This window comes from Balaenoptera ricei, chromosome 9, assembly GCF_028023285.1.
Source record: "Balaenoptera ricei isolate mBalRic1 chromosome 9, mBalRic1.hap2, whole genome shotgun sequence".
NCBI classification, from domain to species: domain Eukaryota; kingdom Metazoa; phylum Chordata; class Mammalia; order Artiodactyla; family Balaenopteridae; genus Balaenoptera; species Balaenoptera ricei.
Genome location: NC_082647.1, coordinates 77,143,410 through 77,163,385, shown reverse-complemented (window position 1 = coordinate 77,163,385; position 19,976 = coordinate 77,143,410). Strand labels below are relative to the sequence as shown.

Sequence of the window (19,976 nt, the reverse complement as noted above, 5' to 3'; positions counted from 1 at the left end):
TTATTGGAACAGAGACATACCATTCATTTACATATTGACTGGTTGCTGTACTGCTCTAAAGGCAGAATGAGATAGTTTCAACAGAGACTATATGGCCTGCAGAGCAATATAAACATGTACTGTCTGGCCCTTTAAAGAAAAAGTTTGCCAACCACTGTTCTAGAATTAGTAACATCACATCCCTACCACTCAGTTGCCAGTAAGTTGTAAGATACAGTGAAAGATAAATTAAATTGGTTTAATTGGGTATGAAAAGGGGAAGAAATTGAAAAATAGTGTTTATCTCATTTTTAGATTGAAATTAATTATTTTAAAATATCCTCCCCGGGGCTTCCCTGGTGGTGCAGTGGTTAAGAGTCCGCCTGCCAGTGCAGGGGACACGGGTTTGATCCCTGGTCCAGGAAGATCCCACATGCCACGGAGCAACTACGCCCGTGCGCCACAACTACTGAGCCTGCACTGTAGAGCCCACAAGCCACACTACTGAGCCCGCGCACCTAGAGCCCGTGCTCTGCAACAAGAGAAGCCACCGCAGTGAGAAGCCCACGCAACGCAACAAAGACTGAATGCAGCCAAAAATAAATAATAAATAAATAAATTTTAAAACAAATTAAAAAAATATCCTCCCCAACTTATCTACTCCAGCCGTTTGGAAAGCAGGGAAAAATGGGAGCGGGGGAGAACAGGTTAAATAAATGATTGTTATACAAAACATACCTCTTGGAAAAAAAAGAGACAAATACGAAGAAGAAAAAAAGTCAAAGAAGAAGAGACCAAGGAAGCCTCATACATTCTTGCAGTTAATGCTTTTTTGGAGGAACAAGGTTGTACACCAGTGACTAGTTCCAACTTAATTGCTGCTATTAGCATTTCAACTGCTTTTCCTAGTGTTTTGTTTAAAAAGTGAAATACGTAAAAGTGAAATATGTAAAAACAGTATATACGGTTTACTCATATCCTTAGATCTTTGGTTAAATAGGAAATTAAAATATAAACTATTTAATTATAGATAGAGTTTCAGATCAACCTATTTTATTTTTCATGTTGAATAACATTTACTACAGAACTGACCTTGGGTCTCATTAAGCTGAGTTTAGGCTCTACCAAAAAAAGAAGAAACAAACTTTTTAATAGGAGATCTTATTACAAACAAAGACCCTAAGGAAATCACTTTTTACTGTACATTTATTATGTTGATGGTCATTAAGACTTGTACAAATAAACTTTATGTATTTTAAATTTCATATTTATATTAAAATTCATCTTTAAATTTTATCTACTTGCTTTAGCTATTTTATCTTTTTAAAATTTTTTCCAATGAGGCACTATGTTATAACTTGATCTCTGGTCTTTTTATAGGTGTGTTTGAGCAGAGGAAAATTATTAGTTGAAAAAGCTATCAAGGACCATGTAAGTAGGAATTTTAAAAATTCACAGTGTATATTCTATGACTAAAAACTGAAGTGTAAAATAGAGATGTTCTTGAAATCTTTTCCTCATTTTTCATAGGAAAAGCGTAAATATCAGCATGTATCTCATAAAGAACAGAATCTGCTTTTCATGAAGAAACGCCTCCATCTTGTGGCCTTTTAAAATATTACTGGACACTTCTGAAGCCTGTGGCATTTTTGTGTCTTTAAAAGAGATAATTTCTTGAAACTATTAACTGTAAGGCTACAGGGTACATTAATTGTCAAGAATATGGGAGTGTATTAAACAGAAATGGTTTTAGAAATTTCAGAAGAAAAAAACTGATGTCCTCACAGCTATTGTAACTGTTTAGGGTCTGTTCTGAATAACCATCCCAGTGACATTAAGCTTCAGATAATATTTTTAATTTAGCTCATTTAAAATAGTAATTTCCTAGAAAAAACTATCAAACTTTTTTTTTAACAGGATTTTATTCCTTCAAACAGTATATTATCAAACGCCTTATCATGGGGAGTAAAAATTCTTCATATTGATGGTAAGTATTTTATTATTGCTTTTGACAATATTTGTTATAAGTGTCTGTCTCTTCATTCCTAATTTTAGATAGAATTCTGATAGCAAGAGATACCTGTAAGGGTATTTCTTTCATCTAAATTTACTATAATTATAAGAAAATAGCAGCATTTAACTCCAAAGGTAAAAATGCTAATCTTAAACCCTTCTTTCTTTTAATAAAGACATTAGAAACTACATTGAACAAAAGAAAAAAGAATTGTATTTACTCAAGAAATCAAGTACTTCTATAAGAGATGGGGTATGTTATTTTCCTTAATTTTTAAACTAATTAAAGAAAATGGTAAGCTTGGTTTTTATTTATGTATCTAAATTTTTTTGCCAAGTGGAAAATATTACTGCCAGAATATCCTAGGGGTAATCCTGTGTACTATATATGCATGTTTCTGTTATTTGAATAAATTCTTGCATATCATTTTACTTTAGGATTTACTCATGAGGTAAAAGTTGTTCCAGGGATGGTGGCATAGTTTTGTTTTCTTCTTTGGTTGCTGCTGCAACCAAGAAAACATAGTTTTGTTCATTCTGAAGGAAAACAGCACAATTAACATATTACATGAGAAGCTCCTGGTATGTATAATATACTCCGTTTGGGAACATAAATAGGAAGTAGGCTTACTGTTCAACTGCTCTATAAATCTTGTCATATAGTATGACTGTGTGGCCTGACCACAAAATATTTGTTAAACAAGTGCATTGGGCATTGTCATCTGTTAGACCTAATGTTCCATATTTTCAGTTTCTTCCCTTTTTACTAGCTTCCTCCTCAAACCCTCTAAATAGAATCAAGCCTCTTCTATCCTTTAAAACACGGGTCCTGTTAGGAACCAGGCCGCAGAGCAGGAGGTGAGCAGCAGGCGAGCAAGCGAAGCTTCATCTGCCGCTCCCCATCGCTCACATTAGCGTCTGAACTGACAGCCCCCCACCCGACCCCTGTGGAAAGATTGTCTTCCATGAAACCGGTCCCTGGTGCCAAAACAGTTAGGGACCTCTGCTTTAAAACAAATACAATAAAACCTTCCTTGACCTCTCGTCCCTACCGACTATTCAGTCTTTATATCATCCAGACATCTCACATTTCCACTTTTACACTTCCCATTCACTCTTCAACCTATGAGGTATAAAACTACTGACCAAGTTGGCAAATCAAGTGTACACTTTTTAAAACCAGTCATATTGGTTCTCTCAGCTATTGTTCACTTCCTCCTTGAACTTACTTTCCTCTGGAACTTCTCTCGTCCCTTTGCTTTCTTATAGTTCTCATATCTCAGAACATTCTTGTGTGGTCCACTGTTTCTTCACCTAATCCCTAAATGAACCTAAAAGGTAAATAAATATTATAGAAGAATGCATATAAAGACATGAAGCCATAAGTAGGATGGCATGTTTTGGAAATTTTCTGCAGTATAATACAACCTGATCTTTGAGTGGGAAAGTGACAGGAAATGAAGCTAGAAAAACTAGCAAGTTCAGATGGACCTTGCACGCTCTATAAAGGAGTTAGATTTTATCTTGAAGGCTTTGGAACATTATTGAGAGATAATTAATAGGAGAGTAACCTGGTTGGATAGGTATTTTGGAAGGATGCTGTGGTTGCCAGTTAAGAATATTTCCTGGCAAGACTGATCATTTTACTGTCATCATAGTTCTACTTTTTCCAGAATACCATATAGTTGGAATCATACAGTATGTAGCCTTTTCAGATTGGCTTCTTCAGTTAGTAATAGGCATTCAGAGTTCCTCCATATCTTTTCGTCACTTGATAGCTCATTTCTTTTTATCGATGAATAGTCCATCATCTGGATGTGCCACAGTTTACCCATTTACCTTTTGAAAGACATCTTGATTGCTTCCAAGTTTGGCTGCCTGTGGCACCTTTACAGCTGCAGTTTCGTACCTGGGGCCCACTCTCAGGTCAGAACTGTGGGAAAAAAGAAAGAGGAAATAATACAGGGGCGCAGTGGTTGAGAGTCTGCCTGCCAATGCAGGGGACGCGGGTTCGAGCCCTGGTCTGGGAAGATCCCACATGCTGTGGAGCAGCTGGGCCCGTGAGCCACAATTACTGAGCCTGCGCGTCTGGAGCCTGTGCTCTGCAACAGGAGAGGCCGCGATAGTGAGAGGCCCGCGCACTGCGATGAAGAGTGGCCCCCACTTGCCACAACTGGAGAAAGCCCTCGCACAGAAGCGAAGACCCAACACAGCCATAAATAAATAAAAATAAATTTAAAAAAAATAATAATAATACAGGGATTCCCTTTGTACTCTTTGAACGGCAGGAGCCTCTTTCCTGATTCTTTGTAGCCAAAAAGATAGGGTTTGTATAGGAGTAATCGCCACTGGCTCTGCTATTGCTGCGAATCTCATGACTAGAGGTCCATTCTTAAGGAAACATTGCAAGAGAAAAGGGGGAGAGGGGGATGGGAAATGTACCCCCTTAAAGTTAGCTTCTCCAAGTTTTGTCTTCCTTCTGCAATATACCTGCTTTTGTTTACTTTTAGTCCTCAAGTAGTTGCTTATTGAATTTTGTCCAGAGTTTTTATTGTCATCAGTGGGGAGGGACCATATTGAACGTATTCCTTCTTGGCTGGAATTGACAGGCTAATAAATTTTTTAGTAATTCCTTTGATGAGTTTATCACAAAGGTTTTGCCGAATGAGGGCATAAAAATAACTTACATGACTATTTTTAGATTATTTTACTAACCATGCCTTTTCTTTATTGGTTGATTTCTTTCTGTGAAGACATTATAGCTAAAATGCAAAATATTTGTTGGGGGTATTGTAAAAGTGAGCTTGTATTACTAAGTTCCATACCACTGGCTAAAATCTTTAATTCCTGAATGATCTTTGTTTCATTTATTTGGTTGAGTTGATTTTGAAAAGCAGCTTTTTCTCTTTTTTTCCCCATGAAACTGCAATAATCACCCTCCCTTTATTTAGTTGTTTTCCTGTATGATTTTTTAATCTTGATGATATTGAGCAATTGCAGTAGCTGTTTTCACTGTACTTTCAAGCCCAGTGTTTTCACCATATATATGTTTATATATATATATATAAATTTTTTTTTAGGGGAAAGGAGTAAGTATTGGCACACAGAAAGCAAGAAGTAAGTATTTTGATTTCCTTAAGTGTGTTTGTTTTGCTTTTAGAAAATAGAATAAAACATAAAAATCTTCTAAAAAATCATGTAACCATCCCTTTAAATGACTTTTTCAGTGGTTCTTAGCCTTTTTTTTTTTTTTTCTTTAGAACACTGACCCCTATGGCAGTCTGGTAAAGTCTATGGACCTTTGCTAGAATAATGTTTTTTAAAACATTTTTTCTTATCATTATATTACTAAGAAAATGAATTATACTGAAATTCAGTTATCAGAATATTTTTCAGTATAAAATAGTTACATACTTGTTTTTATTACACATTAAAAAGCTCTAGCAGTGATTATAATTGCTCCTGTAATTTTGTTTTGAAGTGATGGGTGTAAATGATGCTTTGAGATATTTGTAGTAACTAATATGATATGAAAATATGTTTCAACTGATATCAAAATTACAAGCACTGGGCCTCCCTGGTGTCGCAGTGGTTGAGAATCCACCTGCCAATGCAGGGAACACGGTTTTGAGCCCTGGTCTAGGAAGATCCCACATGCCGCGGAGCAACTAAGCCTGTGCTGTAGAGCCCGTGAGCCACAACTACTGAGCCCGCGTGCTGCAACTACTGAAGCCCGCACGCCAAGAGCCCATGCTCCACAGCAAGAGAAGCCACCACAATGAGAAGCCCACGCACCGCAACAAAGAGTAGCCCCCACTCGCCGCAACTAGAAAAAGCCCATGTGCAGCAAGGGAGACCCAACACAGCCAAAAATAAATAAATAAAATAAATAAAAATTACAAGCACTGCTAATACTACTGTGATTCTTTTGCTTATATGCAAAATTGAAGGACATGTTAAATTTCAGTTAGAGATTAGTGAACATAAAAGTTAAATTTTTTTTCCTGTTCTAGCTCAAAATCCTCCTGAATTCTGCTTATAGATCCTTTAGGAGATCCATTCAGTTTAAGAATCGCAGAATATAGATAGAACTTCTGTCATTTTGGAAATGGATTTATAATTGTAGGCTACCTTACCTGAGGCTGAAAACTTCAAATTGAAATGAAATGGATAATGGATACATAGTTGGATTATTTTAGCCAGAGTAGTTTTGTTTGGAAAAAAAAAAAAACTCTGGATTTGTAAGCATCTAATATCATGTTTTGTATATTCCCAAGCAGGTAGACTCAAAAAGCCTTTTGTAAAGGTGGAAGATATAAGCCAGTAAGTATCTTAAATTCAATCTGTGTGATTTAAATACAATATTAAAGGAGAAAATCTAACTAATTAAACTGTTCCCGCTAATACTGTTAGGTCCCTTTACGTTAGATTTATATGATATTAATAATGCGTGTGGCACAGTTTCAAAAAGTAGCATTACTTACTTTGTGCTCAAGGACTGAATTTAGTTTCAGTAGGTTTTAGATAATGCTTCCTTGAAAATCTAGTTTAGAGCAATCATGAGACCAACTCATTTTTCAGTATTTCAAATAACCATTCTCTGGCTAAAGGTAATACCATATGATTTAGAACTACTACTTAAAGACTGCATCTACATTTGTAAAAAAGAAATTATTAGTTACTACTTGGAAATACAAAATCTGAGTATAACATCTAATTTGGTAGTTTTCCCAAACTCATTCTGAAGCTCTGTAGAATAATCTTAATGAAGACTACAGATATAAGTAGGCTAATTTGGCGTGGGAGAATTAGATTTCTTTCTCTTGACATTCTAGTTACTCATTTAGACATGTGTGATTAATTCTCTTGGGTGCTCACTGAGGTGACAAAGATGTGTTGAACGCTTTTTTTTAAATGTGCTACTGTGAGAAAAAAAGTACAATTTAAAATTAGGCCTGGAGGGACTTCCCTGGTGGTCCAGTGGTAAAGAATCGTCCTTCCCATGCAGGGGACACAGGTTCAATCCCTGGTCGGAGAACTAAGATCCCACATGCTGCGGGCAGCTAAGCCCTCGCACCTCAACTATAGAGCCTGTGTGCTGCAAACTACAGAGCCTACATGCTCTGGAGCCCACGCGCCACAACTAGAGAAGAGAAAGCCCGCATGCCACAACGAAGAGCCCACGTGCCACGACTAAGACCCGACACAGCCATAAAAATAAATAAATAAATATTTTAAAAAATAAAATTAGGCCTAGAGAAGCATCAATAAGTGGAAAGACAGCCCATGTTCATGGATTGGAAGACTTCATATTTTAAGATGTCAGTACTACCCAAAGTGATCTACAGGCTTAATGCAATCCCTATCAAAATCCCAATGACTTTTGTTGCAAAAAGAGAAAAATCCATCCTAAAATTCATATGGAATCTCAAGGGACGCTGAGCACCCAAAGTAATTTTGAAAATGAAGAACAAAGTTGGAGGTCTACACTTACCAATGTCAAAACTTACTGCAAAGCTATAGTAACCAAAACAATTTGGTACTGACATAAAGACAGATGTATAGACCAATGGAATATAATAAAGAGCCCAGAAGTAAATCTTTATATATATGATGAAATGACTGCTGACAAGGATGCCAAGAACATTAATTGGGGAAAGGACAGTCTTTTTAATAAACAGTATTGGGAAAACTAGATAGCCACATGCAAAAGAATGAAGTTGGACCCTTACTTTATACAATATATAAAATTAACTCAAAATGAGTCAGAGACCTAAAACTATACAACTCTTGGGAAAAAAACACAGGGGGAAGCTATATGACATTGGAATTGGCAGTAATTTCTTGGATATGACACTAAAAGCAGAAACAAAAAGATAACTAAATTGGACTACATCAAAATTATAAATTTCTGTGCGCAAAAGACATAACACAGTGAGAAGGCAACCACAGAATGGGAGAAGATAGTTGCAAGTTATATATCTAATAAGATAGTAATGTGAAGAACTCAACAACAGAAAATCAAATGACCCAATTAAAAAATGGGCAAAGGACTTGACATTGCTCCAAACATACCCAAATTGCCAACAAGCATATGAAAAGATTTTCAACATTACTAATCATCAGAGAAATGCAAATCAAAACCACAATGAGAAATCTGTTACCTCACAACCATTAGGATGGGTTCTATTTTAAAAAGAAAAAATAAGTGTTGGTGAGGTTGTGGAGATATTGGAACTCTTATGCACAGTTTGTGGGATTAGAAAATGGTGTAACCATTATGGAAAACCGTATGGAGAGTCCTCAAAAATTTTGAACTGCTTGCTGTATGATCCAGCAACTCCACTTCTGAGTATATATCCAAAAGAACTGAAAACAGGGTTTAGAAGAAGCACTTGCACATGCATTTTCATAGCAGCACTATTCACAATAGCCAAGAGGCAGAAGCAACCCAGATGTTGATCAACAGATGAATGGATAATATGGTATATACATACAATGGAATATTATTCAACTTTAAAAAAGGAATGAAATTTTGACACATACCACAACATGGATCAACCTTGAGGACATTATGCTTAATGAAATAAGAGGAAAATACTACATGATTCCACCTAATGAGGTACCCAGAGTAGTCAAATTCATGGAAACAAGGTAGAATGGTGGTTGTCAGGGGCTGGTGGGGAAGAGAGAATGGGGAGTTACTTATTTTATTTTATATGTGGATACAAAGTTTCAGTTTTGAAAGATGAAAAGAGCTCTAGATATGGAAAGGTATTAATAGTTGTAAAACATTGTGAATATACTTAATACAACTGAACTGTGCACTTAAGAATAGTAAATAGTTAAGATAGTAAATTTTAACTGATTCCTATTGTTTGTTTCAGATTCCAGGTGAATTACATGATTTTGAAATATAAGACTTCAAACATGTTTTCTTTCATCATAAAGATTCTCATGTATTTGTCTTTTTATTCTTTTAGGCTTTATAGGCCATTTTATCTTCAGCTGACCAGTATGCCTTTTATAAACTATTCTGCTCAGAAGCCCTCCAGTCCATTTGATGTAGATAAGCCATCTACCACCCAAAAGCAAACTCAGGTTAAACTAAGGTTGGTTTAACCGTCAAGTAATTTTTTATCTTTTTAAACAAATATTTAAAATAATTCATTTAATGCCATGGTGTGTGTGTGTGTGTTTCTAATCACTGTTGTGCTTTCTCCCCTGGATATTTGTAATGCCCCTTTGCTAGATTTAAAGTCTGAATCTCTTTTTAAAGTGTGTCACATTTAGACACTTTAGATGGGGGCGGTGGGGGGGAGCTTAAAAATATTTGCAAATAATTGAAATGTGTTGTTTCTCTTCAGTGATCTGATATATTCTCCAGAATAATCGTTACATTCTCAGTTTGCTTCTCAATTTCTTAAAAAGAAAAATGGCTAAAAGTATTTGTTTATATAAATCTCTGCAAATTATGGCAGATGCTGTTTGATAGTTGAGGACTGTAAATTTTGTTAAATTACTCCTTACGTTCAGCGGTTAATCTTTTACCATATATTTCTATCAGGATCCAAACAGATGGTGATAAATGTGGTGGAATCCCAGTTCAACTCCAGTTAAAAGAGAAGAAAAAAAAGGGATATTGTGAATGTTGCTTGCAGAAATACGAAGATCTCGATACTGTAAATGTGATTTTGTATTTAGAGGGTTGATATTTCTAAAACTATGAATAATATTTGCTGTTTAAATTTTAGCTTATTCTTTTGATTGTGGTTTACAACTTGGTAATTATTAAATAGTAGATACTTCTTTTTGATAGAATTATCTTGAACTTTAAGAACCCAAAGTGGGGAAATGTGTATTGAAAAATCATTTTTGTCCACTCAACAAATATTTATTGAGCACCTGCTGTGTACCAATTACTGCTCTGGGTGAACAGCATTGAACAAAAGTGACCAATTCGCAACCCTTGTGAAGATTACATTCTGTGGAAGGGGAGGAGAGAGAGCTAACCACAGGATAAAAGAATAGTGAAGTATATAGAGAGAACATTCGATCAGCACTATGAGAAAATAAAGCAGGAATGAAGGTGTTGCTATTTATTTAGACTAGACAAGGAATACCTAACTGATGAGGTGGTATTTGAGTAGAGACCTGAGAGAAGTTGAGGGAACAAGACTTGTGAATATTGAAGTAAGCAATGCAAAAGTGCTAAATGAAACTGACGGGATCAAAGAACAGATGCTGGTGGACTGAGCAATGGTGGTAGAAGTCAGTTTGCGGATATGATTGTAAAGGCAGGGCCAAGAGGATTTGCAGTGGATTGGATGTTGGGAGGGAGAGAGGATGGGTCATGGGTCACTGCATGCTTCAGGCCTTAACATTAAAAAAATGGGCAAGTGATTTACTAATGGGAGGATGAGAAGAAAGTGGAGACAGTTCTTTGAAATAGCAGAAAGAGAAGTGGTTGAAAATATATATGGGATGAAGAGAAAGTTTTAAAAATGGGAACAATTACAATTTGTAAACTGATGAAAAGAGCAAGAGCTTTGGATCCAGGCTAACCCAAGTTTGAATCCTGTCTTCCTGTCTGTCTATGAGACTTTGGACAGTACCTGGCACTGTGCTTATTAAATATTAGCTGTTATTGTTTGAATTGTTAATTTTTAAAATACTAGGACGGTCTGTTTTGGTGCTTGGTTTTGGTAGAAGATGGTGGGAAAGTTGAGAAAAAATATTTGAAAATATCTGATTCATTAACTACCTCTGTCTTCAGATTCTAAATTGGAAGTTTGTTTTATAACTGAAAGTTTGTGTCCGTTTTTTGTGTTCAGCTTATATAATAAAGTAGAAAAATACAGTTAGTTAGTTTAAAATTATTTTTAATCATAAGCTGAACTTTCTCGGAAATATTTGCCCTTCCCAAAAATCATTTTGAAAATTTAAATTGTAGATTGGTCCTGAAATTCTACGTTGCTGTTGCAATAAATTAATCTAAAATGGATGTTTTCCTTAATATCATTTTGTGGATCCTAGTTTGATGCTCAGAGGATGTTGGGGCTAAAAATCAACCACAAGAAAGGAAAATCAAAGTAGAGGCTGTGATGGATATTTTTAAATTTTTATTTATTTTTTTTTTATTTTTATTTTTATTTTTTTACAGTTTTTCATGTATATGATCCCTAGTCACTAAGAATAAAGAAAATATTTTGTTTTTTGAAACTTTGATTTCACAGTGATTCGGTTCCACCTGTGTCAAGGCATTCATTTAACAAATTTGATCACAGGAAATTAAGCAGCAAACAAGGCAGATACATTCCCTACCCTTTTACCATCTTATGGTCTGACAGAGGAAATAGATATGAAACATGTATTTGCAAGTAGGATGAAAAGTGAAGTATGAAGTGCAGTGGTAATAAATAATGAGAGTACTGAATGTAGAATGAGGGCAAGGAAGGCTCAACTGAGAAAGTGACATTTAAATCAAGACTTAAAGCACAAATAAAAAGAGTCAGGTGGAGGTAGAGAGGAACTACACAAAAGTTGGAAGTTGTTTTTCTTAGTTCAGTTAGTTATTTTTCCTTCCAAGAACATGAATAAACAGAATCTGAACTTACAAAGTTAATGTTTTGTTTCTTATTAGTTTTAACATTACTGGGCATGCATAATTTGTATATGGTAAATTTTGCAAGCAAGGAAGGAATACGTTTATATTCCAGAACACTGTATTTTTTGTGACCAGTGAAGAATTTCGTTTTTGGAATTAAAATCAAATAATTGCAAGTTAAAATTAGTGCTTGCTTCGGCAGCACATATACTAAAATTGGAACGATACAGAGAAGATTAGCATGGCCCCTGCACAAGGATGACACGCAAACTCTTGAAGCGTTCCCATGTTTTTAAATAAAGATGTTAAATAATAAAATAAAATGGATAACCAAAAAAAAAGTTAAAATGATATGAAACTAGGGAAACAGAAATGAGGTTCTTCCATGATCACCTTGATACAGGCTTCTAGTTACAATTCCCTGATCAGCTGATAGACAAATGATAGAATTAGCCTGGAGATTCCACCTATTCAGAAGGAACTTAGTTTCCTCTGAGTTTTATCCCAATACACTGAAGTTGTTGACTTTTGTTCTTAACCACCCTTAAGATTGAGAAAAGCTTCTCCGTACTCAGTCATAAGCACTGGGTAATTGAGATCATTTATTCCCTCATTCTCAAAATTTTTTTTATTCTTCCCAGCATTAGTTGTACTTCATCTTTTTATACTTAATCTCTCTTCTAGATTCTTGTTTTAGATTCTTGTATGTTACATAACATTTCATGTATTTAATATTTTATAAGCCCTACCTTATTACTTAGTGGTAATTGCATAAGGATAAAATAAAGTAGTAAAGAGAAGTGTTTTCATAAATATTAGCATACTCTAAATGCTATATGTTACTGTTGTTTTTCTTCAGCTTTATCTTCATTTTCTGATGGAGCTCACTGGTTTTCAGTTCCCTTAAACTACTAATTCATTAGTACTTGACTTTTCTGATTGAAAAATGGAAGACTAAAAACCAAAGTACTTTTAGTGGTTTCTCAGCAGTTACTTTTATTCTACTTATTTTAAGTTCTGCTAAAGGATATTTCTTTGGAGTAGTTATTAGATACTTAATTTTAGGGGCATGAGAATACTAGAAAAAAGTATCTATTGCTTTTAAAATATAATTATGATTTATATACTTTTTTGTTTTATTTTAGCATCTTCTAAGTGAGCAACACAGAAACTTTGCACAGAGTAATCACTATCAAGTTGTTGATGACATTGTATCTAAGTTAGTTTTTGACTTTGTGGACTATGAAAGGGACATGCCTAAAAATAAAAGGTAATTTATCAACGCAAGTTTTAAATTTTACAAGAATATTAAACCATTAAACTAAAAATAAATGCAATGTTTTCTGTTCTTAGAAGGATTATATTTTCAGCATAGAAATATGGTTAAGAACTGATTCCTTCTTTTCTCTCTCCCTCCTCCACCACCACCAAAAATGCTTACCTTATTATTACTTTTAAGGCTCTCTTCTTAACATAGTCGAAAAGGGGAGTTGGCAAACTTTTTCTATAAAGAACCATATAGTTAATATTTTAGGCTTTGTGAACCACAAGATCTCTATTGAAGCTGCTCGGCTTTGCCATTGTACAATGAAAGTAGCCACAGACAATATGTAAATGAATGGGTGTGGCTATATTCCAGTAAAACTTTATTTAAAAAAATAGATGGCAGACTAGATTTGGCCCGAGCTGTATAAAGTGTGAATACAGTGATGTTCAGTATACAGTAACTGTACATTGACAAAATGAGCCTCATTAAGATTATTCCCATAAATCTAAAAAAGAAATGCTTTCATATGAATATACCCTAGAATTGGTAATAACTCAATAGGTTGTTAAGTCCTTATATCTGTTTTTAGACCAATCTTAAGGCATAAAGAAGACTATAAAATATGATAACAAGCTACAGCTTCTGAAAATTAACTAGAAAGTTTTTTGGCTGTATCTGGATAGAACAGTTCCTAAACCTCTTATTTCTGTAACATTCAGAATGATTGTTCATGACTGATTTAATATTTGGAGAGGAAACATATTTCCAACTATTAAAACTTATATGGGCTACTGTAAGAATTTAGAATTCCCTAAAAACTCATTCTGCAGCAAAATTCTGAATTAATACTTATATTTAAACTGGTTTATTCCTTAATTATCTTATTATCTGCACAGTTTTTATCTCTATAGACAAGTCACTTAAACATCTCTGGACTTTAAAGAAGAGTGATGTTGGACTAGTGTTTTTACATTTTATATCCTCCATTTGTTCAAGAGGAGTCTTAAGTATCAACAAAATAAATAGAAAAGGAACCATTCTGGTTTTGAAGGGGCAGGTGGAATTCTATATTTCTCTTCATTATCTGTGACATGTATAACATAAAACATAATTAGTGAGCTGTTAAGTTTTTTTCTCTTTGTAAGTAGTTTAGGATTGTCTAATACAAACTAGCATCCCAAGGATATTAAGAGGCTCCATGAAGAAGAGAGTTTCAGGTCAAATATGTGTGTGAAACTTAAGGATTACTAACTTGTCATCTTTAGAAGTATAATGATATAAGGTTTCTGGCTCACTATAATATTGGATTGTTTATTTTTAAATATAAATAAATATCCATTTCTGCCTTAGGTTTCCCAATACTCATTCTCCACATGCTAAGTCAACATTAATGTAAATCAAAGCATAGAAATTAAGAAATTTTTCAGGACAGTGAAAAAATTAGGAACAGACCCAAATCCCTTTACTATCATCTTTCTTTGATTTATATGATCAAAGTAGTTTTAAATACCAAAGTCACAATACTGTTTACCTCTGGGAGGAAGTGGAAGAATGTGGATGAGGAGTGGTACACTAGAGTTTTTAGCTATATCTGTAAAGTTTTATTATTTTAAAAACATCTAAAGTGGACTTCCCTGGCAGTCCATTGGTTAAGACTCCCCACTTCCACCGCAGGGGGCATGGGTTTGACCCCTGGTCGGGGAACTAAGATCCTGCATGCCACGCGGCGCAGCCAAAAAAATAAAAGCATCTAAAGTAAATTTGGCTAAATATTAAAAGTTCTATATTTTTGTAGCGTTTTCTAAGTTAAATAAGTTTTGTAAACAGTTTTTAAAGATTTTTACTAATTTAGTTTTTAAATACTCAGGAATTTTTGATAGCAATTTTAATTTTTTTCTTTTTCCTCTAAAGAATAAAATACAGTGTTGGATCCCTTTCTCCTATTACTGCAAATGTCTTGAAAAAGTCTGAACCTAAAGAGAAGATGGAATTACAACATACTTCTCAGAAAAACTCCAGGGAAAATGTACAGGTGATGGAGCACGGTTTCCTGTATAAAGAAACCCAGGAACCTGAACAAAAGTTTATGTCTACTTCAGAACACATCCCACACCTTTCAAGTGAATTAAGAGGACAAGATGATAAAACATCTAATAAATGTTCCATGTTAAATCCAGCTGAAAATGACATAAAAGAAAATTTTATATCTCTAAATTTTATATCTCTGTCTCCACATAAAAATAAACAGGAATGCATTCTTGATGTTCCTGAACATAAATTAATTATAAATGAAAATGACTTAGAAGTAAGGGTGGATCACTGTCCACGTAGGCAACAGGCATCTGTACAAGTTTCTCATTTCAGTACGGATAATAGTGCATCTCAGCCAAAACAAAAGTCAGATACTGTGCTTTTTCCAGCAAAGGATATGAAGGAAAAGGACCTTCATTCAGTATTTCATCATGATTCTGATCTGTTAGCAATAAACAGTTCACAGGCGCACCTAACAATTCAGGCAAAAGCTCCATCCCAAAGCCCTCCTGAGGAAGCCAACCCATGTGACATCAAGAATATGGATAGTTTACCTTCTGGTAAAATCCATCGGAAAGTGAGAATACTATTAGGAAGAAATAAAAAAGAAAATCTGGAACCAAATGTGGAGTTATATAAGAAAAGAACTGAATTTCTTACTATACAAGAAGAAAACAGAATTTGTAACTCATCAGTACAATCTCTACTGGACTTATTTCAAACCAGTGAAGAAAAGTCAGAATTTTTGGGTTTCACGAGCTACACCGAAAACAGTGGTATATGTGATGTTTTAGATATTTGGGAAGAGGAAAATTCAAATCTGTTATCAGTGTTTTACTCTTCCCCTTCAACTTCTACATTTTCTGGTTTTTAGATTTAAAAAAATAAATACCTTTCAGAAGCAATGAAGATCATATTGAAATTTTTATAAATATGTATTAAAATTCTTAGTTTTGGAGGTGAGGTTTTGCCAATTTTGTTTACAGAATGAAATGTAAATATTAATAAAGGTGATGTTTGCATTCTTCTACAGAATTGAATACCTATTCTAGAAAAATTGTAGAATAAACTTGTGACTCATCTTATTTTGCATACTATGTTCATAATTGTTTTCTAAGAACTATTATGAATAATAAGTTTGCTTTATGTCAGTGAAAACTAATTTCAAGGGAAATTTTGAGAATATCAAAATTTAGCATTTTAAATTTAGATATTCTAGTTATATCTATTGTCTATTAAAACAGATTTCCACGATAACATGATAATATTGCTTTTAAAAACCTAATTTTCATACAGAAAGGAAAAATTGTATTTCAGTGTCTGAGTTCTGGAAATCATTATTACCAGAAACATTGACACATGAGGGTGAACTAGTTGGACCATGCTAGGGTGTTGGCACTGAGGAGTTAGGTTATTTGTAGAGATAAATAGAAGCCATGAGGAAAAACTTAACCAGGCTAGCATGTGGAATGAAATAATTTTTCCACTGTTCTTATTTACCTTTGGAAATAATTTCTTCCAAAAATGACTCTTTAATCCCTAATTTGGTATCAAGAAAGGAAAGGGAAAGGATGGCAATGAACTAGATATGTTTTGAAACATGCAGATTGCCTTTGATCAGTCACTTGGCGATTCAATAATTTAGAGAAGAGAAAATTCAAATATCAGGAAAATTTCAACTCTTACCGGTAGATGGTTCACAATAAAAATTAGTGCCAATGAATATTATATGAATACACTGTCAACTAAAATTAACAATTTTATTGTTCATGGCTGTACTTAAAGGAGGATCACTGAAATATCCTTTATAGTGCATACATGCGTTTATGTTTTAAACAAAAAATCCCTTGGAAGATTTTTACACAGGACAGAAAATTCCATTTATAAGTATGAGGGTTCTTATATAATGACATATTTTCAGTAGTAAACTCATGTAACAACAGACAAATAGCCATTTTCAAAATGCTCTCATATCGTGACCATTTCAAAAGCAGTTCTCTTATTGTTAACAAACATCTTTAACTTTGAAGGGATAAATTAAATGGTTGGTTTTTCGTTTTTTGTTTTTCAAAAACTCTTTGAGGCTCCCAAAGACCACATTAGTTGCCCCTAATAGTAATCCCATAAAATCTCTTTCTTTACCTTGTCTTAGCACTTTCAAACAGTATAAAAACTGAGTCGTAACGGCAACTCATCACAGGTTGGGTTCCCACAGGAAGTAAACTCTATGATGGAGTTTAGCATGCAGGATGTTTTCTAACGAGTGCCTTTGGACATAGTTGACCCCACAAGAATCTCGCAGTTGCTAGGTGAAGCTGACTGGTAAATCAGTGAATGGTTCAATGACCACTCAGATGGGGCATGACCGGGCAAGGAGGCTCTGCAGATGAGAATTCCTTCAGGAGCTGACAGCTGTAAGCTGTCTACTGCCTGTACTCCCAGCAGCTGGGGCAGCACGTTCTTTATTAAAGATGGATCGGAATCAATTACTCCTACCAGGATGGTGACTCCCTGTCTGCTGGTCTCTTGGAACAAGGAACCCAAAGGGGCTAGGTGGTAATTGCAGCTTATAGTTCAACAGGAATTGATAAAATGGGAAGCACAAATTACAAGAGGGACACAGGAATAATAATGGCAAGTAGGGCCACTCCTGCTTCCACCTGTTGGTTCCCAGACCCATGTATTCTTTTATCAGAGACATAGCACCATATAAACGTTTTGAACTCAAAGTGTATCCTGCATCCTAGGTGATACCCCATCCTCAAAAATATCACCTCCACACCTCCAAGCTAATGCTACAGCTGTGCCTTTAACAGGCCATTCCAATACTCTATCATTTAGGAAGCTTCTGGGTGATTCTATATGAGTTAAGACCATGGACCACGTGACCATGGGCTCACTCCAACACCTTCGCCATACAGTCAACCCCCTGGTGTAACATGAAATTATGTATGATGCCATGCCAATAAATCAAATCCTCAAAAAGTGATGGCATGAGCAAGAAAGACAATCTCCTACCTGGAATATGTTGTTACTGTGCCTAGCGTGATCAACTTGTCATCAAGTGCCAGGTTGGTCTCCTGGAGGGATTGTGCCATATCAGGAGCTCAGTGTTGGTCGCTGTTTCTGGCAAGTTGAACTTCAGGCAAAAGCAGAAACACTAGATCAACTTAAGTGAATAGGAGCCCATACCATTGAGCCCATACGTGGCTTTCATCCCTGCCACCATAGCCCTTTTGCTTATGTACCCATTGTGCCAGCATTAGGGTGGTATTAACGTATGACATGAAGATGCTCACAACTTCATGCCCACTCCCATATGCCACGTGCCTCTACCCCCTGACATGCAATCTTCCAATCTTTCTCTCCACAAATCACTTAACAGCCAGTCATTTCTCACTGCCCAAGGGTTCACATATATTCTGAACTCAGGCCACTTCTCTTTCCACACAAAGGGGGTGACTTCAAGCTTCACCTCTTGAAGCTCTGCCCATTGGGAAGATTTTCCCTTGTGACTGGCTTTCAGTACCACCCCTGAGTGGAGCTGTATGGAGGATGCTATCTATTTCCAGCTTGCAACCACAGAAGCAACTAGTCCATGAACCAAGTTTGGGTTTTTCCTCCTTTTTGCATCTGGTCTTAAAGGATGGCCCATACACCTGTAGGTGTGACCCAAGAGACAGGAACTGATACAACATTGATGGACGACATGGGGGTCTGGGCTGCCTGCTTGTGCAACTCCCACAAACCCTCGGGTCCTGCTCTTGCTCAGCCCTGTATGTACCAGTTCCATCTTACCATGGATTATTGCTGCACCTGCTCCAAGTTATGACTGGATGGTTCTGATAGAACCCCAGCTCAAGATTGCCAGTTGTAACCACATGATGATTTTGCCCCATGGTCAGGTAATTCATCTCTCATACATCATCATCTCATACAACAAACTATCTTCATTTTTCATAAAGTATATAATTCTCCACTGAAGATGGCATGGCCTTATTCTAAAACCCCCAGGGCCTCGGTTGTGATTCCCTATTGGTGGTTGCCATAAACTCCAGCTTTCCTACCACTGAAGTCTCTAGAACCTTTGAACCTGCCTGGTTACATGACTGCAGAGCCCTTTTCTGCTTATAGCTGGCAGCCTTTCATGCCACTGGGTGGAAGCAGTATTCCCAGTTGGAATATACTGCCTCCAAGATCTGAAGAGGCCTACTACGCATTATGCTACCTTTTTCATGTTTAGGAAGTTCAGGGTGCAATAATTTGTCCTTTACTTTGGATGGCATGTCCTGGAATGCCCCTGACCAATGGAACTCTAAAAATATTACTGATGTGACAAGGTCCCTGAACCTTCTTACGGTATCTCTCTCACCCTCTAGGGAGGGTGTCTTATCAAAGTTTCCAATATGTTAGCGACTTCTTGCTCATATCGTCCAATAAATATGTTACCATTGATATAATGTATTAATGTGATGTTCTCTGTGGCATCCTCTTCAACTTACTGGATGACAAAGGACAAGAAAGTTTAAATAGCCCTGAGGTAAAACTACAAAGGTAAACTGTCATCTTTTCCCTGTGAATACACACTGTTTCTGATCTTTTATTTTCCTAACAGGGATGGAAATTATGCATCTACCCAATCAATGTCTGCCTACCAGGTACTTGGGAATATGTTCACGTGCAATGGAAAGGACACCACATCTGGCACTTGCAACTGCAGTTGAGCCTATGACTTAGCACAGTTTGTGGCAGTCTGCTGTCATTCTTTACAACCCAGATGATGGGAATCAACCATCTTTTAGATACTTCACAGGCTCACTAATTTCCTCCACCACCACCCCAGGTTAAGATAGTGTTTTTGATTTATTATTTGGCTGAGGGATAGAGGCAGTTTCAGAGATTACCACTTACTTGGTGTTTTCTTTTCCTTTTCCTTCTCTTCTCTTCTCTCTTCCTTCTTTCTTTCTTTCTTTCTTTTTTTGTCTCTCCCACTATAATGATTCTTATCCTGTAGGTCAGGGACACAATGCGAGGGATTTTATGAAGTACTAAGTATTCGCTCTAATAAAACATTCAGAG

The 19,976-nt window shown here is 35.8% G+C and overlaps 1 protein-coding gene, 1 long non-coding RNA gene and 1 other non-coding gene across 4 annotated transcripts in view; 2 read left to right on the top strand and 1 right to left on the bottom strand.

Annotated features, from left to right (window-relative positions):
• Nucleotides 1–15,771, top strand: part of DBF4 (DBF4 zinc finger) — a 25,407-nt gene extending 9,636 nt beyond the window's left edge. Inside the window, exons 4-12 of one of the 2 annotated variants that reach the window (XM_059932859.1) lie at nt 1,360–1,410; nt 1,897–1,966; nt 2,169–2,245; nt 5,073–5,109; nt 6,273–6,315; nt 8,976–9,104; nt 9,560–9,674; nt 12,745–12,869; nt 14,778–15,771. In XM_059932859.1, coding sequence (XP_059788842.1) covers nt 1,360–1,410; nt 1,897–1,966; nt 2,169–2,245; nt 5,073–5,109; nt 6,273–6,315; nt 8,976–9,104; nt 9,560–9,674; nt 12,745–12,869; nt 14,778–15,771 — 1,641 coding nt within the window. Of the gene's footprint in view, nt 1–1,359; nt 1,411–1,896; nt 1,967–2,168; nt 2,246–5,072; nt 5,110–6,269; nt 6,316–8,975; nt 9,105–9,559; nt 9,675–12,744; nt 12,870–14,777 lie in introns of both variants that reach the window. The other variant, XM_059932858.1, reaches the window with a different exon arrangement.
• LOC132371567 (uncharacterized) lies at nt 3,837–19,976 on the bottom strand. Its single transcript, XR_009504879.1, has 3 exons — nt 19,809–19,976; nt 17,916–18,036; nt 3,837–3,925 (listed from the first exon to the last, which is right to left on the bottom strand). It is a non-coding gene; the product is annotated as an uncharacterized LOC132371567 (long non-coding RNA).
• On the top strand, nt 11,786–11,892 carry LOC132372280 (U6 spliceosomal RNA). The gene has a single exon (XR_009505148.1). It is a non-coding gene; the product is annotated as a U6 spliceosomal RNA (small nuclear RNA).